The 26,338-nt window shown below is 44.5% G+C and overlaps 1 protein-coding gene across 2 annotated transcripts in view; it reads left to right on the top strand.

The window, feature by feature from the left end:
• Positions 1 to 2,750: 2,750 nt before the first annotated feature.
• Positions 2,751 to 26,338, top strand: part of PAMR1 (peptidase domain containing associated with muscle regeneration 1) — a 55,428-nt gene continuing 31,840 nt past the window's right edge. Inside the window, exons 1-5 of one of the 2 annotated variants that reach the window (XM_079308377.1) lie at positions 2,751 to 2,971; positions 11,293 to 11,469; positions 12,210 to 12,338; positions 18,036 to 18,150; positions 23,429 to 23,646. In XM_079308377.1, coding sequence (XP_079164503.1) covers positions 2,899 to 2,971; positions 11,293 to 11,469; positions 12,210 to 12,338; positions 18,036 to 18,150; positions 23,429 to 23,646 — 712 coding nt within the window. In that variant the 5' untranslated portion in view covers positions 2,751 to 2,898. The remainder of the gene's footprint in view (positions 2,972 to 11,292; positions 11,470 to 12,209; positions 12,339 to 18,035; positions 18,151 to 23,428; positions 23,647 to 26,338) is intronic. The other variant, XM_079308378.1, reaches the window with a different exon arrangement.

The raw sequence follows: 26,338 nt of genomic DNA on the forward strand, positions 1-26,338 counted from the left end.
TCACTCAGTGGTCAATAATTAATTATTAAAGGTCTTGTTTTACTCTAGGGTGAAATGGATTGCTAGGTGCTTGGGAGTTATTATTACACAATAACTCTATCAGTTTTTGCAGCACTCTGTTTTACAATTCAGTTTCAGAGGAATGTACTTTCCAAACCTTTACATCCAACAGTAAGGCAGATACAAACATTGAAGCCAAATGCTACAGTGAGATTCCTCAGCAGCACAGACACATGGTTAAGAGCTTTTAGCTTTCTTTCATGGGGGATTACATACAACCTGAAATATTTGGCTGGTGCACTGTGCCTGGTTTGGTCCCTGCTTCTTACTAGGAATGCAAGAAGGGCATTCAGGAGCACTGTGTAAATTGCCCAGAGTAATTTCTGGGACTAAGGCTACATCCCAACAGACAGCCCATGTAAATAGGCCACTTGTGGGCTCATGACTGAATTCTCTTTTTTTGGCTGCTGAGCCATTCTCTAAGGAGGCAGTAGATCCACCAACTAAACTGATTTTGCAAGGTGCCAAACTAAGCTAAGCACTGTAGAGTAATGCTGAGTGTGGTTATATCTTCTGGTGGCATAATTGCATTCCCTCAGAGACAAAAAAAGATGCCATAAATGTACTAGTTAGCCCTTTAGTTCACACCTCCTTAGTATAGAAGGACCACTTTTCCACCCTAAAACAGAAGGTGTCCCTGAAGAGCTGATTCCTGCCAAGACACAACTTCATCTACTCCTTTTCTACCAGGCTGAATGTCTCACCACAGGAATTGACTCAAAGGAATAACTGTGGCCCTTGTGGGTATATTTTCCCCAGTGGTTCTGGTCTTTTTGAAACCAAGTATTGAGTCCTCTGTGTCTGGCCTTAAAACTCTTTTTCCATGTCCAGCCTCATTCAGTGCTCTGTGATTTGCATTCACTTTACACACCAAACCCAGATTTTGGCTTATACCCTTATGACCCTCCCCCTCAGAGATACCTAAGCCTCAGACATCTGTAAGTCAACTTGCAGTCCAAAAGGATCTTACTAGCTTAAATAATTTAATTGCTTACTGGAAAGACTGGATAGGAAATAAACTAATCATGATTCCACAGGCTTTAAAACAGCTTAGTGCTTCTTTGAGAAGATGTAAGAGCTTCCCATTTTCACTGTCTTCATCTACTCTTGGGGCCTTAATTTTTTTTCCTCCTGCCACTGACCAGGAACAACTTGTTAGAGGAACCCAAAGTTGGAATTAGGAAGGAGCTTAGAGCATATATATGTTTGAATGATCAGAAAGGAGCAAGAGACCACCAAGCAGAGTTTCAGGACCCTGGGGCAAGAGATGTGCATCAAGGGCTCCAGGAGAATGTAGCAACTGAGCCATAATAAGGCCCAGTGGGACTTGGAGAGCTTTGGTGACCTCCTGACCTGCAAAGCACCCAGGGCAGCAGTCAGGCTGGCTCAGCAAGGATTATGCACCATAATGATTAAAATCTTGGCAACCACCTCAGGTCTTCTTCTATTGGTATTATTAATGGTAGGCTTGTAACAATGTTAAAAGATTTGGAAAAAAAACCCCAAAACTTTGGTACTGTTTTATATGGAAGATGCACAAGTCCTGAAAAGACTGTTCACAGTGCAAAGTCAAGAGGCTGGCAGACAGACAAGCCTAGAAAGGTTTGTTAAAGGAATTCATCCCATGAAAGACCACTTGAAGGTGTAGGGGATTTTGCACTGCACTGGACTACTCAAGGCTTCCATTGGCAATGGCTTTCAAATTTTTAAGACTTCTCAACATGACTGAGTTTTACAAAGTACTGTAGATATTCATTAAAATTTTTGTGTTACTTGATTTCCTACTCCAAAGCAAATGCAAATTTTTCAAATTTCCCCCCTCGTATTATATGTAAATTTTGAAATCTAGCCATAGAAATCAAATTGAAAAAGTCTGATTTAGAGGTAAAAAATCATAACCTTTGGAAAGTATTAAAAATTGTTCCAGAAAAATTTTAGAGAAATTAAGTATGCTAATATGAGGTATGGGTTCAAGACCAGAAAAAAGTCAGTAGCATGTGCTAATAGAAAAGGCAAAACAGAATATGACACAAAGATAAAATCTAAACTAAATGGTCTCCTTTGTTTGGATTAAACATTTCCTCAATATCAACATGTTCTGACAAAACATTTCAATTTTGCCAAAATTGCATTTCCTGGCAGAAATGGACAGTAAAAAGGTTTTGACTAGCACAAGCACATGTATGCCAAGTGATTCCTTTTGTGTGTTGTGGTTTTCATCCACTGTGGAGTGAACTTTCACTGAGCCTCATTCATCCATCTGCCCCACCATAAAACGCACGGCTATTTTAAGCACGCTGTACAGTGAACAGTGTCACTTGGCCAGGCTGCCCAAAGGCAGGAGTGTGGGACAGGAATCCCTCTCTGCAGCCACCCACACCCAGCCCTGCCACCCCTGGGCTGCATCAGCCCCACGAGCCCCAGGGGAGCCAGGACCAAGTGCCTCCTTCTGGAGGTGCCTGTAACTTCAGCTGGCTGGGATGGCTCATGGAGAGGGATAGCTGCATTTCTCCTTCTCCCCGCTTTAAAACATCTTTCTTCACATAAGGAAAGCTGCTGTCTCTGCTCTGAGCACTGAGCCAACAAAGCCATCACAAAAGGGATCTGTTGCCAGAGTCCAGAAAGGGTTAAGGCAGCACTTGGAGAGGTTTGGGGTGACGTGTGCTTCTGGACGCCTGAGAAGTCTCTTGAAGGTAGTTCCCCTCTGGTGAGGATGGGAGCGTGCTGAGGTCTGAAATCCGAGATCCCTCGCAGCCTGGAGCTGGTGAGGTCCCAGTAAAAGCTGTTTGCCTGCCTTCCCTTCCCGAGCAGCCACCGCGCTGCACTGGCCTGGGCAGCATGGAGCGAGCACCCTGGACACTTGTAGGACTCACCCTTCTCCAGCTCCTGCTCATCTCCTGCTTGCCAAGAGGTACTGTAAGAGAGCGTGTGTGTTCCCGGCACGGGCGAGCGAGTCCCTTTCCTTCAGTGTGGCCAGAGGGGTTCGATCTCATGCGCTGTCAAGGGAAGCAGAGAGAGCTGCAGGGACAGCGATAGCAGAAAGAAAGGGCTCTGCTTTATGTACTTTTTTCTTGTCAGCGTGGAGCGTGTGTGCGTGTGTAGATTTACCCAGGAATGACTTTCAGGCAAACTTAATAGCCTTAAAGAGAAACAACTGGCTGAATTTGTTTGCCAATGGCCATTAAGAAAAAGGTATGCAATCACTTTGCTCATTACTCCTTTTATTTTCTCAACACTCAGTGCTACGGAAATGATGATAAAAAGAGGCATTTAAGTCTCTGAATTGTAAAGCGTAATTTGTTTAGTTTGGCAAGACAGAGATTTTCCTCTCCAGCCCCAACACCAAGAATGAAGGCAAGGGAGAAAAAAGTGAAGGAAAAAAAGAAAACAAAACCCACACATTGTTTCCAATCTGGGATTTAGTTCTTCCAATATTATTCTTTCGAAGGGGAAGCCTTGTTAAAGCAGAACGATCTTTTTTATACTCAAGCCCCATCCCAGTTTCTGCTGAACCAGCATGTATTGTCTTGATAAGGGTGAGCAAAAAGCATTTACTGTTGAGTGCAAATTTGCTGTAGTTATGGCCACGAACTTGGGCTGTTTACACCTGGAGGTGTCCAGACCTGCTTGCAGCAGCCAGCTGTCAGCATCCCAGCTGCTTTCCTGGGAGCTGCAGCCCTAAGGACTGGGAGGTGAGGTGCCCTCAAGTCACCCACCCTTGAAGATGCTGCATATTTCGGCACTGCTGATTCTTCTTACCAGGGGAGCTGTCAGATCTCAGTGACTGCAAAGAATTGGTGTCAAGGATGGTGCTTCAGAGGGTCTGCCTCTGCATGCCCTCCCCTGCTGACCCCGCAGGACAGGGTCAGGTGTCCTAAACAGGGATGACCAGGGCATTCACCTGCAGCCACCCTGGGAGGCTGCCCTCCTGCCAAAGCTTCCCCTGGGTCACAGGCACAGAGCTTCTCCCCATCTCAGTGCCACATGCTCTGCCTTGTCCCCTGTCCCTGACATGTGCCACCTTGCACACTGGCCATGGTGGCTCCATGGCATGTGCAGTGTGCTGGAGTGGCACAGAGCTAACCCTGCCAGAGACAGAGCATCCCTGGCACAGGCTGGGGCTGTCAGGTGACTGGGTGGGTACAAACTCCTCCTGCTGCAGGGGCAGTACATCTCTCTCATGGCAGGAATCTGGTCTGCAGGGTAATCCAGCAGTGAGTCCCCTGGGCAGCAGTGACAAGGGAAGGCAAGAGGCAGGACAGCAGCAGCCAGTGGGACACAAGGGCTGTGAGCTTTGGAGGGAGCATGCTGGCTTCCCCAACACCCTCTCCTGGCACACCAGGAGCGGTGTGGGACACAGGGATGCCAGCTGTTTCCCTCACCCCTGCCATGCCTCCCCTGCCCTGCTGCTGCTGCAGGGCTGGTGGCACTTGCTTGGCACACAGCTGGCAGCAGGAGGGACCAGGAGCTCCTCTCAGCACAGGGGCTCTCAGAGACAGGGGAGCCACTCAGAAGTGCAGTGGCCTTAGCATGTCAGGGCAGGTTGGAAAATAGCATTTTGTCTCCTCCCCACAGATGTATCCAATTTTTATCCATATTTATCACACCCAGTTGCACAGGGCCTGCCTCGAGAGCTGGGGGCAGGAGTCAAGGCGGTCTGGGAATTTATTTTTTGGAATAAACTTGGATTGCAAGTGACTCATGTTTCCTTAAAAATATATGTGTGTTTTTGTGTGTTTCTGCCTATCTAAACCCTTCCCAAGCTCTCTTCCCCTCCCCCTCCAACCCCTGTCTAGAGAAGTGAAGGCCAGATGCACTCAGACACATCCAGATGCATTCAATCTTAGCAAATGGGTTACTTCAGTTCACATGTTTAGGTTCCTAGCATGGACAAAGGGAAAGAGACTTGCTTTTTATTTTGGAAAAAAGCTGGGGTTACTCACTTTTGACCCTGAGGTCTCTTCAAGTAGCTCCCAGGAGTCCCTGCATTCTGCCAATGCCCAGGATTTTTCTCTCCAGCAGCCCTGACCACCACAGGACGATGCAGCTGTCAGCAGCAGGACCTCCCTCGGGCATGTGGATGCCCCTGTCCCTCTGCAGGAACAGGGCTGTGGTGAGGGGCCAGCTGGAAGGAAAGCCACAGGACAGGGAGGCAAGAGATCAGCTTGGCAGACTGAGGGCATCTCCAGTCCTTGCTCAGGCTGGACTACACACTCCAAGGGAGTTAAGGACTGCAGTTTGAGGAGGGCTGTGCTGTCTGTGTGGACTGTTTCTATATGGGTGACTTAAGTTGTCAGCACATTGCAGGTCTCACACCATTGCAAGGGGCAAGTCCTCAAGACAGGTCCAGCACCACTCCTCCACGTTTAGGACACCAGCACATTCTCATGTCATGTGGTCATGAATTTCAATACTGCAGCTGCTTCTTCTCTGAAGATTTCCAACCATTCTCCCCTACTGCAGAAGTCTAATATCATCAATGCTGTCACTTACTCAAAAGTTCTACATTTACTACCTGTTCCTTCTTCTGCAGCACAGAGAAAAATTCTCCTCCTGATCATACTAGTATAATTTTTCTGCCCAGAATAAGATCCCCTGTCCCAGAAAGAATTAAAGCCCAAAGGCTAATGTGGCAGCCTCTGAAGAGCCTTAACCCACCAATTTCTTCCTGCCACAGCTTTTCTCAAATGAAGTCACAAGGCCACAGTGCCACTAATAAGATCACAAATGCCAGATCATAAATACTGAGAAGAAGCTAAAGGAGAGTGGTATGTAAAAAAGACAGTCAAATTAATGTACATTCATTAAGTGGACAGACTCCACTTAGTATTGTAGATTTCCTCCTGTGTTCTCCCACTGACTTTGATTTTCTTTTTAAATAGAAATCCTTTCTTTTTGCCTCTCCCTTGCCACTGTGTGAAAGTGGCACTGGCACACTACTGGCAGAAAAGGATGCTAACTGACTCTGCAGAAGCAGCAGTCTAATTATTCATCAAAGGTCTGTGACCATAAAGTAAGCACACTGAGTAAAACTAAAGCAAGCATGTATTTTAACTCCTCTTTTAATTAGCCTGGTTGTGAAAAGAGTAATAGGTACATAATTTCCAAAGAGAAGCAGGTGGTTTTAGAGACAGCATTATCCCTTTCATCCTCTTAACACATCAAATAGACTAATAGACATAATTTGCACTATAGTTTATCTGAGGCAAAAAGGTTAACAATAAAGACCTGTACTTTCCTTTATTATTAAGGGCTTGGGGTGCATTATTTGCCCTAGTAAAAGTCTCTTAGAGGAAATATCCTTCTTCCCTTCCAAGTTGTCTTCCTCCTGGCCTCATTGAACCCAAATGGAGATTTTTACTGTTCATTAGTTCCAGCCAGTGTTGCACTCAGAGCATTTCCTGTGGTCAATGTCGACACACCTGGTCATTGTGGGGTGAGGACCAGCTTGCATATCTGTACAATGGCAATAGAGCCAAGTAAGAAAGGAGCAGAAAAATGAGATGTACCTAAAGAAAGTGTAAGCTGCTGCTAGGTTTCATCTCTGTTAAAGCTGTCTTTTTTTTAATGAGAAGTTGAAGAATCCTTTCGGATTAGAGAATCCTTTCAAAATTATTACAATGCCAAACATTGCCTACTAACAGCCTTAAGAAATTGCTCCTTCAAATTCAACTGCTTGTCTCTTCAGCAGAAGACAGTAGCTGTTGTTGAGCAGCATGTTGAAAAATTAAGATGAAATCAAATACAAAGGAGAATGTTCTCATCTGTGGAACATGAACTGGTTAAACAATCACTTTGGAAAATCATTCTCTATAGACTCAAATTCTAGAGATGTGTCTATCTGTTTGTATCTGGTCTTATTCACACTGTACTGTTACTGCAAATGGCATTTTTCAAAGCAATTTGAAACAATATCTCTTAGAGATTGAGTAGTGTTTACAATGTACTGATGGGTAAATTGAGGCATGGAAGGAAAACTTTTGCAGGATAACAGAATGGACATATAGCACAGGAAGTTCCCTCCAAGGACAGGTAGGGCAAACTGGTTTTTTGCTCAATCAGTTGTCTGATCCCTCCATCTAGTAGCTACTGTCAGCACAAATACAGGGATGGGAATGGGAAGGCAGGGAGAGGAGTGAGAAAAATGTCCCATCTCAGCAGCAGCATGGGCTTATATCTGCTTAAAGTGACTGTACTCTAAAAAATTCTCATTCTTCCAAAGAAGTGGAAGACACAAGAGTTAATTGGTATAATTGGGCTTGCTTGAATTCACCATAGTTTTTAGCTACACAGTTCTCCCAGCTGTCAGATCTTTGGAGCAGAAATCTATGTTATACAAATTCGCTATGACAATAAATTAGTCAGCTGAAGCTGACATTTTACCATGATGAGCAGCCCGACCCACCCCTGAGGCAACAATGTGCTTGTGAATCTGTTCCTGAATCACCAAAGCTTTAAGGCTGATCTCAGCCTGGGGATGAGGGGAGGCAGCAGCATCACTGAGGTGAGCTGGTTTTGGACTGACACTGCCAACAGGAGGACATTGTCTGGGAGCATTGCCTCCAGCTGCTGTCCCACCAAATCCATCACCGACAGCCTTTAGGATCTGACATGCTGTAGGGATTAGGAGCCCTTGCTAGCTGCAGGTGTTGGTAGCAAGCATGAATGTGCTGCCATCTGAACCTGGAAATGTTGATCTCCCTCACAGTGCTGCTCAGGCTGGACCCAGAGCATCAGGTGAAGTGTTGTGTTGGGCTGTGCCAGGCTCCTGAGCCAAGCCCTGGACCTTTGCTTGCTTTCCCAACACAGACATTTCTTGCTTGGTTTCCATGGTCTTGAGCTGCTTCCATGTGAGCTGTTTATGCCTGGATTTAATGGGCTTTTCTTCCATCATTAAAATCTCAGAAATTAATCCACTGTTTATTTGCCTGTCCAGAGTCTTGTTTGTTCTTTGCAGCTAAATATTTTGCATGGGTTGTCAAGCAGCTTCTTCCTGCTTGTCCCAAAATCAAAGACACAGTCACTGCCTGCAAGCCAGACTGCCTGCTTTGGAAGATTATCAAAGTAAAGCTCACAAAACACCCCACAATTATCTCTGCCACAGCTGGCTGAGGCCTCGCTTTCAGTATTTCACTCAGTCAATAAATCTTCCCCCACTTTTCTGTGCCTCCTTCTCTCCTGTTTTGGGATGGCCAAGTGTGTGTGGGGGAGCTGCCAGTGGCTGTCCATCCCCAAACACACAAGGGCCAGCAGGATTATGCCTCTGCCTCCCTGGAGCACAGGCTGAGCTCAGCCACACAAACAAACATTGATTACACACATAAGTGACTCTCTGCATAACCCTCTTAAACTTCTGAGGCAAAGTTTTTTATTTGCCTTTCTTTTTCGGTAGCCCAGAGATAAAATAAAGGGATCCTGCTATTATTAAAGGGATGCATAAACTCTTCAATCATATTCCTTTAAAGAATAGCTTTTACAGAACCTCAAAATAATAGATTCCATGAATTCTGTGAAGAAAATCCTAGAAAGGCCACTTTAAAAAAAATCTCTAATCCACGTATTTCCTTGTAAAGGTTATATAAATTGCCAACTCAAAAACTGAGAACCTGAAAGGGAATTAAATTGTCAGTAAATCAAAAGAGTTTATTTTCATTGTCTAAGTTGAGACAAAAGAAGTGACAAAACAGCAGCAGGTATATTTTTACAATCTTTTAAGGGCCAAGATCTGCTGCTCCCTTCTTAACACTAAATATTACCTGAAGGTCAACTTATTCCACAAATACACACATTTGATCCACCAAGAATAAGTGTGGCCTCTGCTTTTTTTCTCTATTGTGTAGACAAGCTGTGCATATAAAAATAAATATGCACATGCACACATTCACACTCTCTACCTACCTACATGTGTAAATACATGTGTAATATTTTAGAGAAGAACAGAGTAATTTAGGTTGAAAGGTACCTCTGGATGTCACATGGTCCAGCACACCTCTTGGTGCTAACTTGAAAGTTAAGTTGTGCTGCTCACAGCCTTATCTTGCCAGGATTTGAGTTCCTGCAAGGATGGAAACATTCCTTTGTCACCCCAATGTAACTTTGCCTGTGAATATTTGGATCATTGTCATACAGACAAAAATTTCTCTTGGATAATGCATCCACTTTATTAATCAGCTTTAGCAATCTTGAGATAAATTACAATTTTATCTTGAGTTAGAAAAAATGAGAATTTGAAGGATGCTTTACCAAAGCTCTGAGTGTTGGGTATTTATTTACTAGTCAAATTTTAGAGTACTGTTCAGGAAGGAGGGACACCCCCACCCCACACACCAGAGACACAGCAATTGTCTGTCTTGTATGGTGAGATGTATCAAACTGAGTGTCAGTTCTATGGAGATAATTGGATGTCTGTAATTAATTTTCTTTGGAATATGAATCAGATACAATTCATAGATACAAGACTTAATTAAAAGGGAATAATAGCCATAGGTTAAGAAGCCCCAGCTTGGCCAGGTTGATTGACTGCCATTCTGGAAATTAGAAGGCATGAGTTTAACTCCCAACTCTACTATTGTTTTTCCCTGGGACCTTGAGCAAAGTCACTTTACCTCCCTTGTGCTTCATTTTCCCATCTGGAAAGAGAGCTTTATAAAGCATGTCAAGATCTATAGGCAAAAGGGTCTATAACTGCTGAACACTAAGATTATTTCAATGCAAGATTCCACTACTGGAATAAAAAACTACAGAACCTTATTGGATGGCAGAACAGCTTTTTCTTTTTGGAATGATTATAGGGGCAGAGAGGAGGGATGGAAAGGTTTCAGCACAAACAGCAGCCTCACTCCTAAACTGAGAGCAGCAGCAGTGGACTCTCCCTGGTTGGTACACCAGGCACAGGGGAAAGGTTCAGCTCTGAGGAGCACAAAGGGCTGCACTTAATTTCCCAACCAAATGGGGAGTGGGGGAAAAAAAAGAAGAAACAGTTTGGTGGTCCCTTTTTAATGGAGTCAGTAAAAATCATGAGGGGAGAAGATAAGCTTCAGGGAGCCAGGCTTCATGAGGTCATGGAGAGTCAAGTGAGACAGAGCAGCAAGGCTCAGTGGTGGGGAGCTCCAGCACACTGTAATTAGGTTATCAGCAGCAGTGAAACAAAAAACAGTTGTGTGAGAAGGGAACCAGGTACGGGCATGGATGGGAGTGTTTCACCTTAGAGATGTAAGGCTTGTTTTGTGACAAGGCAACCCTGTTACTCAGAGTTTAATACACAAGGAAAAAGGTTGTTACCTAACCACAATAAAAAAAAAAAAATAGAAAAAAGAGATAGAAGAGGAAAAAAGAGCTAGTCTCATTAAGTTTCCTTTGTGTCATATATTTCAAGTCTGCTGTCTCTTTTTACTATCAAACTCCATGAAAGCAGTCATCAGCTGGTTAGAAAGCACGCTGACAGCTCTGTGCACTCCTTGGATCTCTCTTTGTAGAATTTAGACAGCACACTGGTGGGGAAAGACAGGATCTGCACTTATTGTGGCAGTCCTGAGTCACAGTCTGAGGTTGTTTCTTAAAAGGGTACTTCCAGCATAGCTCAGGTATCATATGAGGTTATGCTAAATAATAGAAAGATGTTACCCAATTAGAAATGCCAGGCAAAACAAACCTTAAAAAATAATAAAATAACATTGTTTACTTTGGCAGTGAAGTCAAATGTAACAACATGTGCTTCTGGGTGAAAATAGGGAGTGAAACCAGCTAAAATCCAACTTTAAAAGTGGCCTTTCCTGGTGAGCCCTCTAGTTTTCAAGAATAGCAAATTCATGAGCAGAAATGCAACCAAAATATGCAATCATAGTTTAAATAATCTATACTACATATGATGCTCTAAGTCAGTCCTGCAATCTGAAGACTTTCTCATGTGATGTCATCCTCTGTGGTTTTTTTTAAAAGCAATTTTTCTCACCACTGAAGTGGGGAGGCCTTGCAGAGAAAGCAAACATATTCCTTCCCTCCAGTCTGTTTGCTTCCTCTGGCTGACACTGCAAAACTCCTGTGTGTTCTTTGCTATGCAAACCATGCTGACATTTCAGGTGCACAGTACCACGTAGTTTGAGTTTGGGTTGGATGAAGACCTTGGCCAGCCACATGTCATCCATGATCTGATAAACTACTGGATAACAGATCCTGCCATTCCTCATCAGATAATGGATTATTTCTGTGTGTCCTCCTCTCCATTCTCTGCAGAGTACACAGTGATCAATGAGAACTGCCCAGGAGCCGAGTGGAATATCATGTGTCGGGAATGCTGTGAATATGACCAAATTGAGTGCATCTGCCCAGGACAGAAAGAAAGAGTGGGTTACACCATTCCCTGCTGCAGGAATGAGGAGAATGAGTGTGACTCCTGTTTGATCCACCCAGGTATGTTTGTGCCTATGCTGTGTTCACTCCAAATCTTTGGCCAAGGCATCGTGGCAGATGCTGGGCAGAGCAGTGGTGAACAAGCACATCTCACTGGGCATGGGATTGTCCTGCATCTCCTTCCTCAGGAACTTCCTCTACCACTCAGCTGACAGCAGCAAGACACTTGGCAAGGCTCCTCCAGAACAGTACCATCACTGGCCAAAACAACCCAACACTTTCTACTAGCAGTGCTGTCCTCAGGAGGTCTTGGGCAGCCTTGGAAGCTGCCAAAGGGTGACACTATAGCTGGCTTCACACCAGGAATGCTTTGGTGGTACTCTTGGTTGATTTACACCCCCAAAGCAAGAAAAGAGAGACAAGTCCCACAAGCAAGGAGGAAAAAGTGTTGACAGGAGACAGCAGGAGGAGCTAGGAGCAGTTCAGAAATCATCAGAATCATTTAGGCTGGACCCAAATGGCATCAACACATACGTTTTGAGTCCTAAGAGAGGTGTTTACAGTTGGAGCAATGAGATTTAGAGGTTTGGGCAAGTCAGGCCAGGAGTTTGGTTCCAAATCTCCAAGTGTGAGCTGCCTAGGGCGTGGAGGTTGGGTGTGGTTCCCAGTGGGAAAGCTGTCAGCACCCCCACAGTCATTAACGTCATTGGCATCTTCGGTGGAAAAGACAGAGAGGCTGCTCCTCTTCCTGCAGGACAATCCACCTTGGCTTTCATCTGACACAGTGGCTCTCTTTTTAGGCTGCACCATCTTTGAGAACTGCAAGTCCTGTCGCAATGGCTCCTGGGGAGGGACACTTGATGACTTCTACATCAAGGGAATCTACTGTGCAGAGTGCAGAGCTGGCTGGTATGGAGGTGACTGCATGAGTAAGTGTCCTGCATGGGCAGGGAGGGATGTCAGGGGCACAGAGGGGTGGGACAGAGCCAGGGCCAGGCTGTGCCTTCCCAGCTATTCCTGTACAGAGACTCTTGCAAAGGGCAAAGCAGGAGAAGGCAAACACAACCAGGCAGTAAGCAGACCTACAGTCAGGAAAAACACTTCTCTCCCAGTGTTTGAGAGGAATTGGACAGGGCCTCATGTCATGGCCTCATCTAGTAAATGTCTGTTTGGGTTTGGTTTATTTTAAACTTTAACCACCGTGACTCCGGGAATCTTCTCTAATCTGCATTTCTTGGACACGCTTCATCATAGCCCTGGAATATAAGCATAAACATTTATAAGGGCAACAGCTTTAAAAAAGAGCTAACCCTCTGTCCTCCTTCAACCCCTGCCAGCCCCAAGGATATCCCAATGTTTTCTTCCTCTGCCACACATCTTCAACATGCTTCAAGGTGCCTCTAGAAAATACTGTCTTACAACTTCTGACTATGTCACAACAAAGAGTGTTTCAAACCCTGGTACCAATATCTAAAAGTTTTGTTCCTAACCATGTACAAAAGCTCCTGCCTTTTAGTTCTGCTAAACTGTTAATGTTAACTGTTCTGTTAGTCCCAATTCTGTTTTCAAGAATGAATTCCATTAGCTAATTGTATAGTGTTTAAGATTGGTATTTCCTTCACCATTTCCCACCAGTGAAGGTGTAGGTCTCTTTCAATTTTTATTGACTCTCTTTGTTCATATTTCACTGGAAGGGATAAAAGCAGAGTCTGTTTTCCCTACTTTGTTCTGTCCATTGTGCTACACACCTTAGGCTTGTGTCCTCTTAGTCATTGATTTTAAAGCAACAATTTAACTTGCTTTCACAACACTGCCCGTGAGCGTTCAAGAGGTGAAAGCATATAAAATAAAATCATTGCTTCAAACAGCAGCATGTGGGGAATCAACATGTTCCAGCAACAGAGCTAACTCAACCTTGAGGCTTTGGAAGTTGATCACCTGAGTCCCTTGCCATTTACAGTGTGATTTCTGAGAACACTTTAAAGTCCCATTTTCTCAAGGTCCATGCTAGAGCGTCTCTGGAATTTTCTTTAAAAGCAGAGTCGAGAAACAGTCATTAACTCATCTAATTTTTCCTCCATCTGCCTGAATATATTGGTTGCCCACAGTATATTTCAGTTTATTCTTCCCACTTATATTGAAGCAAATACACCTTCACACAGAGGTCTCTTTGGGCATTTTTGCAATACTGAAATTTTTGACAGCTTCATCTTACAGTGTTTTCTTACTAGTTGCTCTTTGAAGGGAAGCAGTGTGACACTGAGGCTGTGGTACTTGAGAGGTAGGGTAGGAAGGTTAGATACTGCTGCTGTCTCTTCTGCTGTTAAAGTGAGGACACAGAGGCCAGTTGTGACCCCATCCTGAGCTGCCCTTTTGTGGCTCTCGCGGCTATCCATGATGGTGGCTCGGGCATGCAGAACTGCCCGTCTGGAAAGCAGCCTATGACCATGTGGTGCTGGACTGCGGGCTCACAGGTGTGAGCAGCAAGTGTCCTTGGCTGGCCACAGGCACTGGCTGCTGGAGCCGTGGGTGTGCTGACACATCCCAGCTGGGCGAGCACAGGAACCCTCTCTTTGGTACCTGCGCACGGCAACACAGCTGAAACTGCGGCCAGCCCTGGGTGCCTCGCCAGCGGCAGAGGGCCAGGAAATCGCGGAATTACAAAGCAGCGCCACCAGAGTAATGGCGGGATGTAATAACCTACCTGCTTTGTCCCGCGCTGCCAATCCCGGAGCTGCCGGAGCACAGCCTGGCCGTGCCGGAGCGCCGGGCTCTGTCTCCCTCTCGCGGGGCCGGCGGGCGCTGCGCCTCCGGGTGCCGGGAGGGCGAGCAGCGCTGCGGCCGCATCCCTGCGCCCAGCCGGGGCTGGGGCATCCCGGGCTGTACCGCATCGCGGGCTGTACCGCATCCCGGGCTGTACTGCATCCCCGGCGGCACCTCATCCCGGGCTGTACCGCATCCCGGGCTGTACCCCATCCCGGGCGGTACCGCATCCCCGGCGGGCGCGGGCCGGCGGCAGCGCGCCGCACGGGCGGTAGGTGGCGGGCCCGGGGAGGCCGCGCCGTGAGGGCCCGGCGGCCGCGGGCCGGCAGCGAGCAGGGAGCCCGGGGCTGCGAGCGGCTGCGGCAGCACCGGGGCCCGTTCCGTGCTCTACGGGGAGCTGTGTGCCAGGGCTGCGACCTCCGGGACAGCAGCGAGGTTGGCCCCGCGGCTGAGGGCATTCGCCAGCGCGGCGTGAGCCCCCGGGACACAGCTGGGGACTGCCAGAAAAAGCAGTGGTGATGGAAACCCATGGCAAGAAGTACCATGGGTCTGTCCCGTTTGTAGTATCCTCTGGCATAGCTGGAACCCCACCAGAACATTTGGTTAAAAGATAAATTAAGGGTAGGCCAAAGGAGTGTTATTAGGAAATAAACACACTGACTAGATTTAATTGGGTGCTAGTATGCTTCCTAGCAGGACTTCTCTTGGATTGAATCATCATGACCTAAAAGGCACATCAGGCTCTAAAACCAGAAGAAAACCAACCCTGCAGAACCCTTTCCTCTGTACCCTGCACTCCAGCAGCTTTTGCCAAACTCAAGTTGTAATGTCACTTCAAGGCACGTGCTCCATCAAAGTAAGGGAGAAAGTGGTGTTTTCTAATAGCTGTTCTCAGCTCTGCTGTCCAAATGTGGACCCTGTGCCAGGCAACAGTACTTGTAGTTTTCAAAACTTTCTGGACATTACTGTTTCATGTAATACTAGTGACCAACAACCAACAGGAAGCAACAAGTTGTGGCAAGTGACAGCTGCCTTCCCATATCAGCCTGTTTCTGAATAGCAGTAACTTTCTGCTGTCTTTCTCCTCCATTCAGTCATCTTGACCCTTGAAGGAGCCTCACGTCTAAGATGCAGCACTCAAACAGAAGATATTGTGTTCTTACCAGAGGTCGTCTCAGGACCTCTCCCTCCATTGACCCACAGGTCTCTGTGGGCTACAACTCAGAGGTCTCCTGAATTTTTTATTCTCTGTTAGTAACAAGCCTTGGAGGAAATCTTACTGCGGCCCTGAAAGCTGCCTTTTTTTCAGGAACAGGAACGGAACAAGGATGTTGACACTCTGCCAAAGCGGTTTATTTTTTTGTAAATGAGGCAGAATTTGCCAGCATTTGTGTTTATGATGTAAATTATTTTTGAGAGCTTTCCAGGTCTCCTGCAGATTTAGAATAGGAAGAGAAAAGACTTCTTTTGATCAACATATGATTGAACTGTTGGTCTGGGGAGTCAAACTTCTACTAGAAGTGCTGGAGATTTAAGAGCACAGTTTTGATGTGATCGCAAAGGTGCTTCGTGCAGAGAAGGGTGGGAGCAAACCTGAGAACATTCTTTTGGAGAGGGTCACTGAATGGCTCCTCTTTAGTCTCTGGACCACCTGCTTTGCTGGCCAAACCTACTTCCTCGGCGCCAGTGTTCAGAGAGTTCAGGCTGTACCAGGCAAACAGAGAAGTGTGTTTAGTATGCCGTGCATACAAGTATCTCTTTGCACCAGTTCTTTGGCTTTCCTTTGTTAAAGGCATCAAAAACTCAAAAGCCCTTCAGGACGAAAGGGAAACTTTCTTTGAGGTGGTCCAAGCCCCCTGTCAAACCCTCTGAAGATTTCTAGCAGCTTTGTCTCAGGTTGTTTTTGTGGCAGGAGCCAATGGCAGCACAAGGGCCCGTTTCTTGCTGTGGGAAGGAGCATTATCATTTTCACCACAGCAGATCCTGCTGTACTCATTGAATCCTAATGTGGTTGCTGGGCACACTCATTAATCCTCGCCTTTTACAGAGGGAACTGAGCGAGCCACAGAAGAGGATGAAACACTTTTGAGGAACTCTTCTGAGCAGGATTTCTGTTTCCTTGGGTCCTGCTTAATTAAGGGTAACCGAGGGTAAATGAACAAAGGGTATTTCATTTGAGCAACACTTTCTTAAGAAGAAAGAGGAGGATTTGACCTGCAGTCTTCATGTTTCCCCATAGACCAGATGCAGCAGGATTGATTTCCAGACGCTGTGATCAATGGGAACCACAGATGCTCAGTACTTCACCAAATCAGGTCACTGTCACCCTTTCTCCCTAGGGAAGGAAGGGCCTGGAGGCGAGTGTTAAAACCCTCTGTTTCAGTAGGAAACATTCATCCTGGGTTAAAAGCTTAGGGTTTCTCTAGGGAAACAGACGGAAGCAGCAGAGCTTTCTGGTGGACTGAAGAGGTAAAAAGAAGTGAGAGAATTGCTGTGGAGGTCTTTTGGGTCATTTGACTTTTTACTTATCCTCATCTGCGGTGTGTTGACTCTCCTGATTAGGTGATGCTGTTAGACTGAATTGCAGGTTTGGCTTACAGATAGAGCCTCATACTCCAGCAAAGCAACAGAAGGCTTACCAGGGGATGTAGCCATGTGCAAGGCTCCACTCAGAAAGATATAGTCAGGAAAGTAGGAACTGAAAAATTAGCTCTGTCTGGTACACTGAGATTTAACTGTGTATTTTGCTAGGACATACGTGTGCAGATCACAGTAAGCTCTGCAAAAATCACTAAACAACTTTTCATCTTCCATGGAGGAAAGTATCATTAGCCATATTTTATAGCTGGGGAAAAGGGAGAGGTTACCGAAGGTGAGAGAACTCTCTGGGCTAAAAATGTTCAGCATTCAAGATGAGGAATTAGGACAACTATCCCTGGACAGATGCCTAGGGACAGCTGCAGGATAGTCATGAAAAGACAGTGCTCCCCCAGTGTGACCTTGTCTGCTGTTTGTTCAGCTCATTGTCCTCTGATAGTTTTCTTAGATTGTGCACAAATGACTGGAACACTTAATCTTATCCTGTTGGTGCTGAAGTACATTGAAGTATGGTAAAAAACTAAGAGCAGCACTGAGAGGCAGAGTGGAACAAGACTAGAGGAAGGATAAGAATGAAACTGAAAGAAGGGATAAGGACTGTATATTGAATATATGTCACACTGAGTCATGATAGAGGAGCTGTGATGTTTCTATATCTTCACTGGCATGGTGGCATTAACATGCAAGGATGATGTAGTGAATCCCAAGGACAAATGTGTCCTCTAGGAATACATCAGCTCTTTTTCCTCCCAGAGTCTCCTTATGAAGGACTAGCAACCATGATATTGGGTGCATCATATTTTTTTCTCTCATTCTTTTGCTCACTTGAGCTAATTCAAGTGTTCATTGTAGTTTTGTCACTCTCCCACCAGCTTCCTCAGCCTCAGAGGTTGCAAATGTCTGCATGGGCTCCATCAAAAATGTTCTGAGCTAGAGCATCAGCCATGTGGGTGGGTGGCTTAATTAACAGAGAGGCAAAAGCTGCAAGAAATGGTTTCATGGGGCTACATTACAAACCATGGAGAAGCAATCAGCTACAGCTTTCCCAGGGATACTCTTAGCCTAGTCAATACTTCAGTATTGGAGTCACAACTCTTCACAACCATTGTGTGGCTGTCCCAACATTTTATACACTGCCTTATAAGAAACAGTATATCTTCCTAAGCCATCCTGTGATCTCCTTCTGGTGTTATTTCTACATATATTTTCTTCAAATGTCTCTTGAAGGACCTTCACACCATTTTTTTCCTTGTTTTTCTCCCCAGGGTGCGGGCAGGTTCTTCGGGCTTCTAGAGGTCAGATTTTGCTGGAGGGTTACCCACTGAATGCACGATGTGAATGGACTATCCATGCTCAAACTGGATTCAACATTGAGTTAAGGTGGGTCCTGCTGACTTTCAGCCAGCACTCATTTCAGGTGGATGTGGGTAACCAAGAGTCAATGAGGGGCAGCAGCTGTGAGCCCTGGGACAGTGAAGGTATAGCGACCACTTTGCATTTGGTACCACAGCTCTTTCCCCTGGTCTGGCTTGTGATGGACAGAAGGACACTGGGCAAATCAGTACTGTGCTTTCAATTCCCATTTAGGACAGATGGATGCTGAGGAGAGTTTCTCAGGCATTGCACACAAGGTTTCACCTCTTTAGAAGTAAAAAACACCTGATATTTTCTGAAGACTGTGCCAGGCTGAGTTAAGACATTCTTTGAAGAAAAGATGTAGGAATGTTTTAATATGATGTCTCAATCAAGGAGACAGTTGCCCAAGAGTGCCTTGCACTTGCATTTAGCCTTCATTCTCATTTCCCCTCTCTTTTTAGTTTTTATCACTCTTTTCACCAACCCTGTTTTCTATCAGCCTCAGTTATTCCCCTCACCATTCCTATGCTTGGAGGGTATGATTGATTTTCCTGCAAGTCACAGAATCACAGAATTAACTAGGTTGGAAAAGATCTTTGAGAACATCAAGTCCAACCTGTGACCCAACACCAGCTTATCAGCTAAACAATGTCACTCAGTGCCACATCCAGTCTTTTTTTTTAAACACCTTCAGGGAGTTTAAACCTCCCTGAGCAGCCCATTCCAATGCTCCATCACTCTTTCTATGATTCATTTTTTCCTAATGTCTAGCCTAAACTTCCACTCACACAGCCTAAGACTGCATCTTGTTGTCCAGTTATCACTCTTCTGAGCTGTGTATGCTTAGACCTGTTAAACAACCCCTAATGGCTCAAGGTCACAGTTCCTGCCTATTGCAGGAAAGCCTCTTCTTGGGGTAATTAATAATGTTTTCAAATGTCTGCAGCAGGGTGCTCACACATGCCACAGAAAGTATGGCAGGAGATGGTATTTGAAACATACTAGTTAATATGATAAAAATAATAACTTAATCCTTCACATCGATATTTCACCAACTTTGGAACCCAGACAAAAGAACCATGCTAGATACACAAGCAGTTTAAATATGTTCTTATCTGTTTGAAGAGCAACTTAATGGGAGAAAGAACAACAAATCAGTTGAAAAGAAGAGTTTGTGGTTTTCCCACACTAATGCACTTTTTTCAGACCTGGAAATGCAAGCCTATTGTGTAGTTATGAGCCATTATTCACTTAATATCACAGGATCAATGCTGTGAGGAAGAGTTTTGTGTTCACATGACAAAACTTTGCATCAGTGTCAGTGAACATGAATTGTACTTGCCTTCTTTTGAAGAGATATTGTTGGTGAGGTTGTGATTTGCACAGCACAAGCTTAGGGAGGTGATACTTTTTACATTTCTGGAAAGGGCTTTGTCAATTGTGAGGTTTAAAAAGTGCTTCAAGACCTACAGGTGTCACTTGTCTTCACTGTTGTGGGGATGGATGTGAGAGTGGAAATGGGTCGTGTGCCTGCAGGTAACTATTGGGTGCACCTATCTCTGGGTGAAGTGTTAACAGCCAGATGGCATCCATCAGGCACAAGGTGCAGGAAAGGGATTAAAGGTTATTTTAACTAAGGACACAGTATCCAAGAGCAGAACTTGCTGTGGCTGCACTGAGGAGACTCTATTCTGTTTTCAAAGCAATAGAATGAGGACTGCTGTAGTTAACAGATGTAGTAACTCTTTGGAGAAATCAGACTTTCATCCTAGACCCTGAGGACCACCCACACACAGACTAGGAAGATGTGTCACATGAGATCCATACAGCTCACAGTATGGTTCACAGTTCACTATTCAACTTTGCTGTTACAGAAGATGGAAAACCTTAACACAAGAGTGCCTTTCTCTTCCTCCCTATATCAGTCCTTCCTGCAATCAAACAAACTTACTAGTAGGTGTCAACTCTATTGATTACATTTCAACTGTGAAGGTCTCCAAGAAGGAATCTTGAACTACCAAACTTCTGTTGTCAGCATCTAATTTATTTGAGCTGGGTAATGTTGGAGAATCCTAAAGCCCTTTGCCTAGCCTGATGATGAATCTGTCTGAATGCCTAGAAATCTCAGCAGATGACATAGCACTCCCAGGGAAAGATCAGAAGCTCTCCTGAATGCCCACAGTTAACCCTCCCACCCTGAAAGTCCTGCAGGAGGCCTAGAGCAAACCTTAATGGAAAAGATGGAACAGGAGGTCCTCACAGAAGGTAACCCTGCAATGTGTTCTGAGTCATTTGACATCTTCAAGAGCTGTCCACTGAGGTACTTCAGCAGTTAGATATTGTGGGAAACACATACCTTTAACTTAAAACTTCACCTTTGGGCTCTTCCTACACAGAGGGCAGGTTCATCTAAGCTAACCAACAGAGCCTGCCTCCTGGGTCTGCCATCCATGTTTCCTTCACTGTGTTTTCATATAAACGTGCTGATCCCCTCTGTGGGTGGTAACTGCTTAGAGCTGTAATGCACAGCCAACACTGAGCTGAATCAGCACAACTGCCAACAAAAGAACTCCTTTCTTCATTCTCTCTGTGCACAAATCCTGTTTGCTGCCACCCTGGTTTGCAAGGGCAGTGATGGGGACAGCATACTACAGAAGGTGAACAAAGTGGTTGCCTTTGCTTACATAGGGCAGGAAGAGTAAAACTCCCAGGAGCACAGATAAATCTTCTCTTGCTTTAAGCCGTGCCACGCAGTCCTTTGGGGGTTGGCTCAGTAGAGCTGTTTTGATAAATAGTGTCCATGTTGTGGTGGTAATTTGTTTTCTCTGCTTTTTTTGCCAGCCTTGATGAGTTTTTTAGGTTGTGATGTATAGGCTCCTTCAGCCTGAGCCATGTCAAGGATGTCATATCACAGTAGAAGTAGCTCACAACTTACAATTCTTTTATTTAGTGCCTCAGCAGAAATGCAGTTTTAAATATGTCCTTTGGCTAGAAGCTTTCCTCACAGGGGTTGGCCAATATCTGCTCACTGCAGGCATTGATGAAATCAAGACAATAGTTTTCATTGCTTTCTGTATCTGATGATCTGTAGCACAAAATTAGCATGCTTAGTTTTATAATATCCAAGAGAATTATGATATAATTATGCTTTCACTGGTGAGGAAACTGAAGTCCCTTGAATTGTGTGTACCTGTGGTTTAAACAGCAGTAGATCTCATGGTCTGTAAAGGGTCATGTCAGCTGGGCTGTAGCCAAAAGGTTTTTAAAATCTTTGGCAGGTTTCCTGACCTGCCAATTCTGAGTCTTAATCACAGGATTCCATGTCATCAGTACAGTGTATCTGCTTCTTTGCCAAGTTAAATAAAATGCAAGTGAGAACCCCTATGCATTTCACATTTTCCGCTCTGTTTTCATCATTTTTAAAAACAGAGAAAGCAAACTATTAAAACCAGTATCCTTTGTATGGTTCTTTCATTCTCTGTGTGTATGTCTTGAAATTCTTTGTTCAGGGACACACATCAAGACACAGTTTACCTTTACATCTATAAATAATACTGCTCCTAGTACATGGTGGGCATTCTAGAAACTTTCCTTCTTTACTTGCACACATACTTAATTTTAATCAGAAATGTACCAGTTCAGAAAAACAGAAAATATTTTTAGGATTGGGTCAGGATAAACTGCAGCCTGATAAGTGTGACAAAGAAGAATGGGTTAATTTGTATTGCTCTGTAACTTCCATAAGGGTGGATCCCTGGGGTGTGTTTCACCAGTGAAAGAATGTTTTGAAAATGTCGTGTATAACCTGATACCTGAGAGGATGTCTCTGACAGACCTGACAGAACTAGAATTCAACTCATGCATTTTATGCAAAGCAAAGTTGAATTATATCTCTCTAATGCATATTTAAAACGGATGTATTTTTTTTTTTTCTTCTACATTCCATCAGATGATTTAAAAAGATAAGGGGCTCTGCTCCATTGACGTAGCTTCCTACAAGTGCTCAGTCATTTCTCTGTAGGTAGCACACTCCTGATGCAAATCAGCCACATGACCTGAACAAAGGTGACTGAGTGAAGAGGGCTCTTAACTCAGCTCATGGGCTGTCAAAGGAAGGTGGAGGACATGGAGGCCTCCTTAACATGGGGGCCTGAGTCTCAAGATGAAAAGAGTCTGAAACAGGCTCCAGAATTCTCTTCCCTTCAGACTATGAGGTCCAGGAGCAGATCCAAAATTCGTCTCACCTCTTTGGTGTGAAAATGCAGTCTTTGCAAATCACTAGGCCCACACTGGAATAGGCAGTGTGGGAGATACAGCTTAATCTAAATACACATCTGCAGTGTTAGGAGTCTTCAGGAGGATCGAGTACATAATGGGTTTCATTTATAAAATATCCTGCTGGACAGTTAGCAGCACGGCTCTCCCAGGCCCATTTCTTCTCCTTTTCCTGCTGTACCAAGGCTGAGCCCAGCCCCCTGACCATTGCACATTCTCCTGAGGCACTTGGTGTTGCTCCCTCTGTTTCTTGTTCATATTCTGGTGGGGTGCTTTGGCTCTGTGCCCATCTGAATTCCAGTGGCAGTATATAGCATGGCTGTTAATGAACAAAAGCCTTGCTCAGTGGCTGGATGGAAGCTAGGAAAGGACAAACATTGTGGGAAAAGGCTTTAAGTATTTCCCTTCTGTACTAATTCCTCTGCCTTATTTCTGCTCTCAAAAGACAGGCAAGTGCCACACATTGGGGATTTACTACCATTTTGCTTTCTAATGCAAAACGTGCTCTAGTATTTTGATTCTGTTTCTCTGGCTGTTTCTGCTTCTGTTAAATCCCCAAGCTTTCCTTGTGTCCCTAATTGCTCACTTCTGAGCATCACAATGTAAATAGCTTTTGAACCTTGTTATTTGATACTGCAACTTTCAGTACTTAGAACTTTATTTAGGGCAAATAGAACAATTTTTAGCAAACAATGACAATAGAAATATGCCCTCTGCAGTGCCTGACCCTGGAAGATAGTTCTGACATTGTATTTTGTTTAGGCACCTGATGCACATGCATAGACTGTATGACTTCAATTTTGACTTCACTGTTCTGACACTTGAATATTCTCATGAAGCAACTGTACAGAGTTGAGCTGGCTTCTAGGCATCATGATGCAAAAATTGAGATGAGTGAGGGGTCTTTGTGTGGATAGGAACTTGTTGATTCACTGAGGGGGGTAGGCCCTAAATACCTAAGTGCCCAAATAAATAGTATTCAGGGTGCACAAGTAAGCAGTCTGACTGTTTGTCCTTGTTCCCCAAGATTTTCCATGCTGAGCCTGGAGTTTGATTACATGTGCCAGTACGACTATGTGGAGATCCGTGATGGGGACAATTTGGACAGTCAAATAATAAAGAAATTCTGTGGGAATGAGAGGCCACCTCCTATCCGAAGCACTGGGTCTTCACTCCATGTCCTCTTCCAGTCTGATGGATCCAAGAACTTTGATGGATTTCATGCTGTCTTTGAAGAAATTACAGGTAACGTAATCTAAAAGTGGAACATGCCACTCGTTCTCATTAATTCAATTTCACTAATCTCTTTCCCTGTTTTGCTTCATTAAAAACTTTCATGCTGTGTTGCCAGCAGCAACTTATATAAAGTCAATGTGGGGAAGATTCAAAAGCTGTCAGATGGCATGTGAATGTGAGCTCTTCTAAAAAAGTCTAACTTCCTTCTACTTGTGTGAAGAACAAGCACATCAGCCAGCAGAGAAAAGCTGCTGTTTTGTGTGACTTATTTGTTTGAATTGAAGAATTAAGAGCACAGAGGAAGTAGAGGAAGGGGCATGTGTATATGCAATGGCAGAATTGCTCAATGCCGTTTGCAGGAGTCTCAAGCAGTAAACCTGATGCTCATATATAGTTCAGTGAAAATGCCTGACAGAACTCTTCTGTTGGCTCATGTACCATTAGGAATTAAAAAAAAAAAAAAAATCCCAAACAACCAAGACCAAAACAAACAAGATCCCCAAGTGTGTACAAAGAGCAAATTATTTTCTTTAAGAAAAACAATGAGGAAGCATTTCCCATTCTGTGATGCTCTCAGTGTTATCAATGACAGAAACGGTGCTCCAGAATTACTGGTTTTGTTACTACTCAGTGCTTCAGTCCCCTACATTGCTTTCCATAGTTTCAAAATAGCACTGAAAGTGTAGCTGGCTCATCATTTTGCCATTGTATTTGCAGAAGCCTCCACGCTCATCTTGGATCTTCCTTGTTTAGCTGTGTAAGGAATTTTGGTCAAGTCTATCTACAGTACTCCTGGCACAGGTTAATCAGCCTGTGCTGCTTTACCATAGATAAACCCTGCAGGATCCATGACTCACCATAACTTGCCTTCTGTATGTATAGCCTGGTTACCCACATTTCATGAGGTCATCCAGGGTATATCTGGCTCAGTAAATTTAGTTAGTCTATGTAACCCTGATGTAAACACACAAACCTAGCTCCTAACTATGATCAGAGGTGTAACTAGCAATCTGAAAGGTTCCTGCTTCTGGATGTAGCACCTATGCTGTTTCTCAGCCTGCCCTGTTCTTCAAATGTCACCTTTAATACCTGTTAGCAGGAGCAGTTAGCTATTGATAGTTTGCCTGGGCTTACAGCAGGAGAGGTGATATAGAACAAATGAGTGTGGCATGGGCTGGTTGCATAAGGGCTGCCTACACCCAGGGAACTAACATTTTCCATATGGTGCAAGCTGAATTGGTTCTGTTTTCTCTGCCCAGCAGGGAACACTCGGTATTTGAATATTGTTGAGCACTTTATTTCCGCCCCATTTTGAGTGGTAATTATTCTGAGGCTGTGAGGCTGCAAGTGTAGTAATCCACACAGAGCACATTGTAAAGGGCTTCTCAGAGTTGTGAGGAGCTCTATTTGTGCACTTTATTATGAGGCTGTTCTGGTCTAATGTGTAGTGCAGTGAAAGGCTTTTCAAATACTCCCAGTGTCTTTTTGTGTGAAGCACTAACCTGGCCAGCAGGACCATTTAAGGGAAGAATACAGTGTGCATGGGGAAGCATAGAATTGAAACTGGGGGCAGCACAGGATCGAAAGCTCTGGCAGCACATTGAAAACTGAAGCTTTTGCCCTGAAATTTCCCTCTGTGCACAGCACTGTGGAAGAGCCAAGGTCCCCAGAACAGATTTCATGGTGTTTGCTAAAGCAATTCCTTGAGCTGCAGGTGAGAGCTGCAGAGGTAATTACAGGATGTGAACTAGGACATGAAGATGATCTGGTTTCCCCAGCACCTTAGTGCTGTAGTGGAAAGGATTGAACAAGTATGTCAAAAGTTAATTCCTTCTTTTTCTGCCTCTTCTTCCTGTGAGCTCTGTACTGGCTTAGAAGCCACAGTTTGCTGAAGCAGGGGCACTGACTGCACAGAGATCACTGGTTCAAATTCCAGAAAGGTGTTGATTGATACAATATAAGCTGCAAAGCCTATATCTCCTTTAGAAAAGGTCTCTGTGTGTATAGTTATTAAAGGATGAACCACACAACCTGCTGTGCCGCCTAGTCTGGAGGCAGGTGCTAGGTCCCATCCTATGCCAAGTGTGAAATGGGAACCAGTTACTGGCATGAGTAACTAGAAGTCACTGAACAGAATTCAGATGAGAAGCATAGGAGGCCAGATGGGGAGCTATCAGAGTCTCTCAAGGATTAGACATATGCTGGATCCAGTTAAATGAAAGCCAGTTACTGACTTTCAATAACGCTTTCCTTTCTGTACAGCCAAGCTAGTGGACATAACATAGTGGCTTTAAACTTCTGTAGTGTTGTCCCTTGTTGTTTCACTTCAGCCAGGAAATCAAGACTCCTTAAAACAGAAAAAATATGTAGTGGTTTTTAGTATCAGGCATTTTCAAGGACAAGATCTGGCACTTACCCTTGTTCACTTGACAAGCTTACTTTCCAGAATCAGGAGACAAAGCTGGGACAAAGGAAAAAAAACCATTCACTTGTTTCAGCCAGTGACTACAAAATATCAGTCTGTAAGGAGTCTTCTGCTTCTCCTTCCCTTTCTCAGTGATATTTTACCTTAATTGTATATAGTACAATTGCCACGTATATATTTTCTTTTAACAAATGAATTGCTGTCCTTAGTCAGGCCTTAATCTTCAATGAGACCTGGATGATATTAATTCCCCAGCCATGTATAAATTGCTTTTAC

The sequence above is a fragment of the Erithacus rubecula genome (genome assembly GCF_903797595.1).
Source record: "Erithacus rubecula genome assembly, chromosome: 6".
Classification (NCBI taxonomy): domain Eukaryota; kingdom Metazoa; phylum Chordata; class Aves; order Passeriformes; family Muscicapidae; genus Erithacus; species Erithacus rubecula.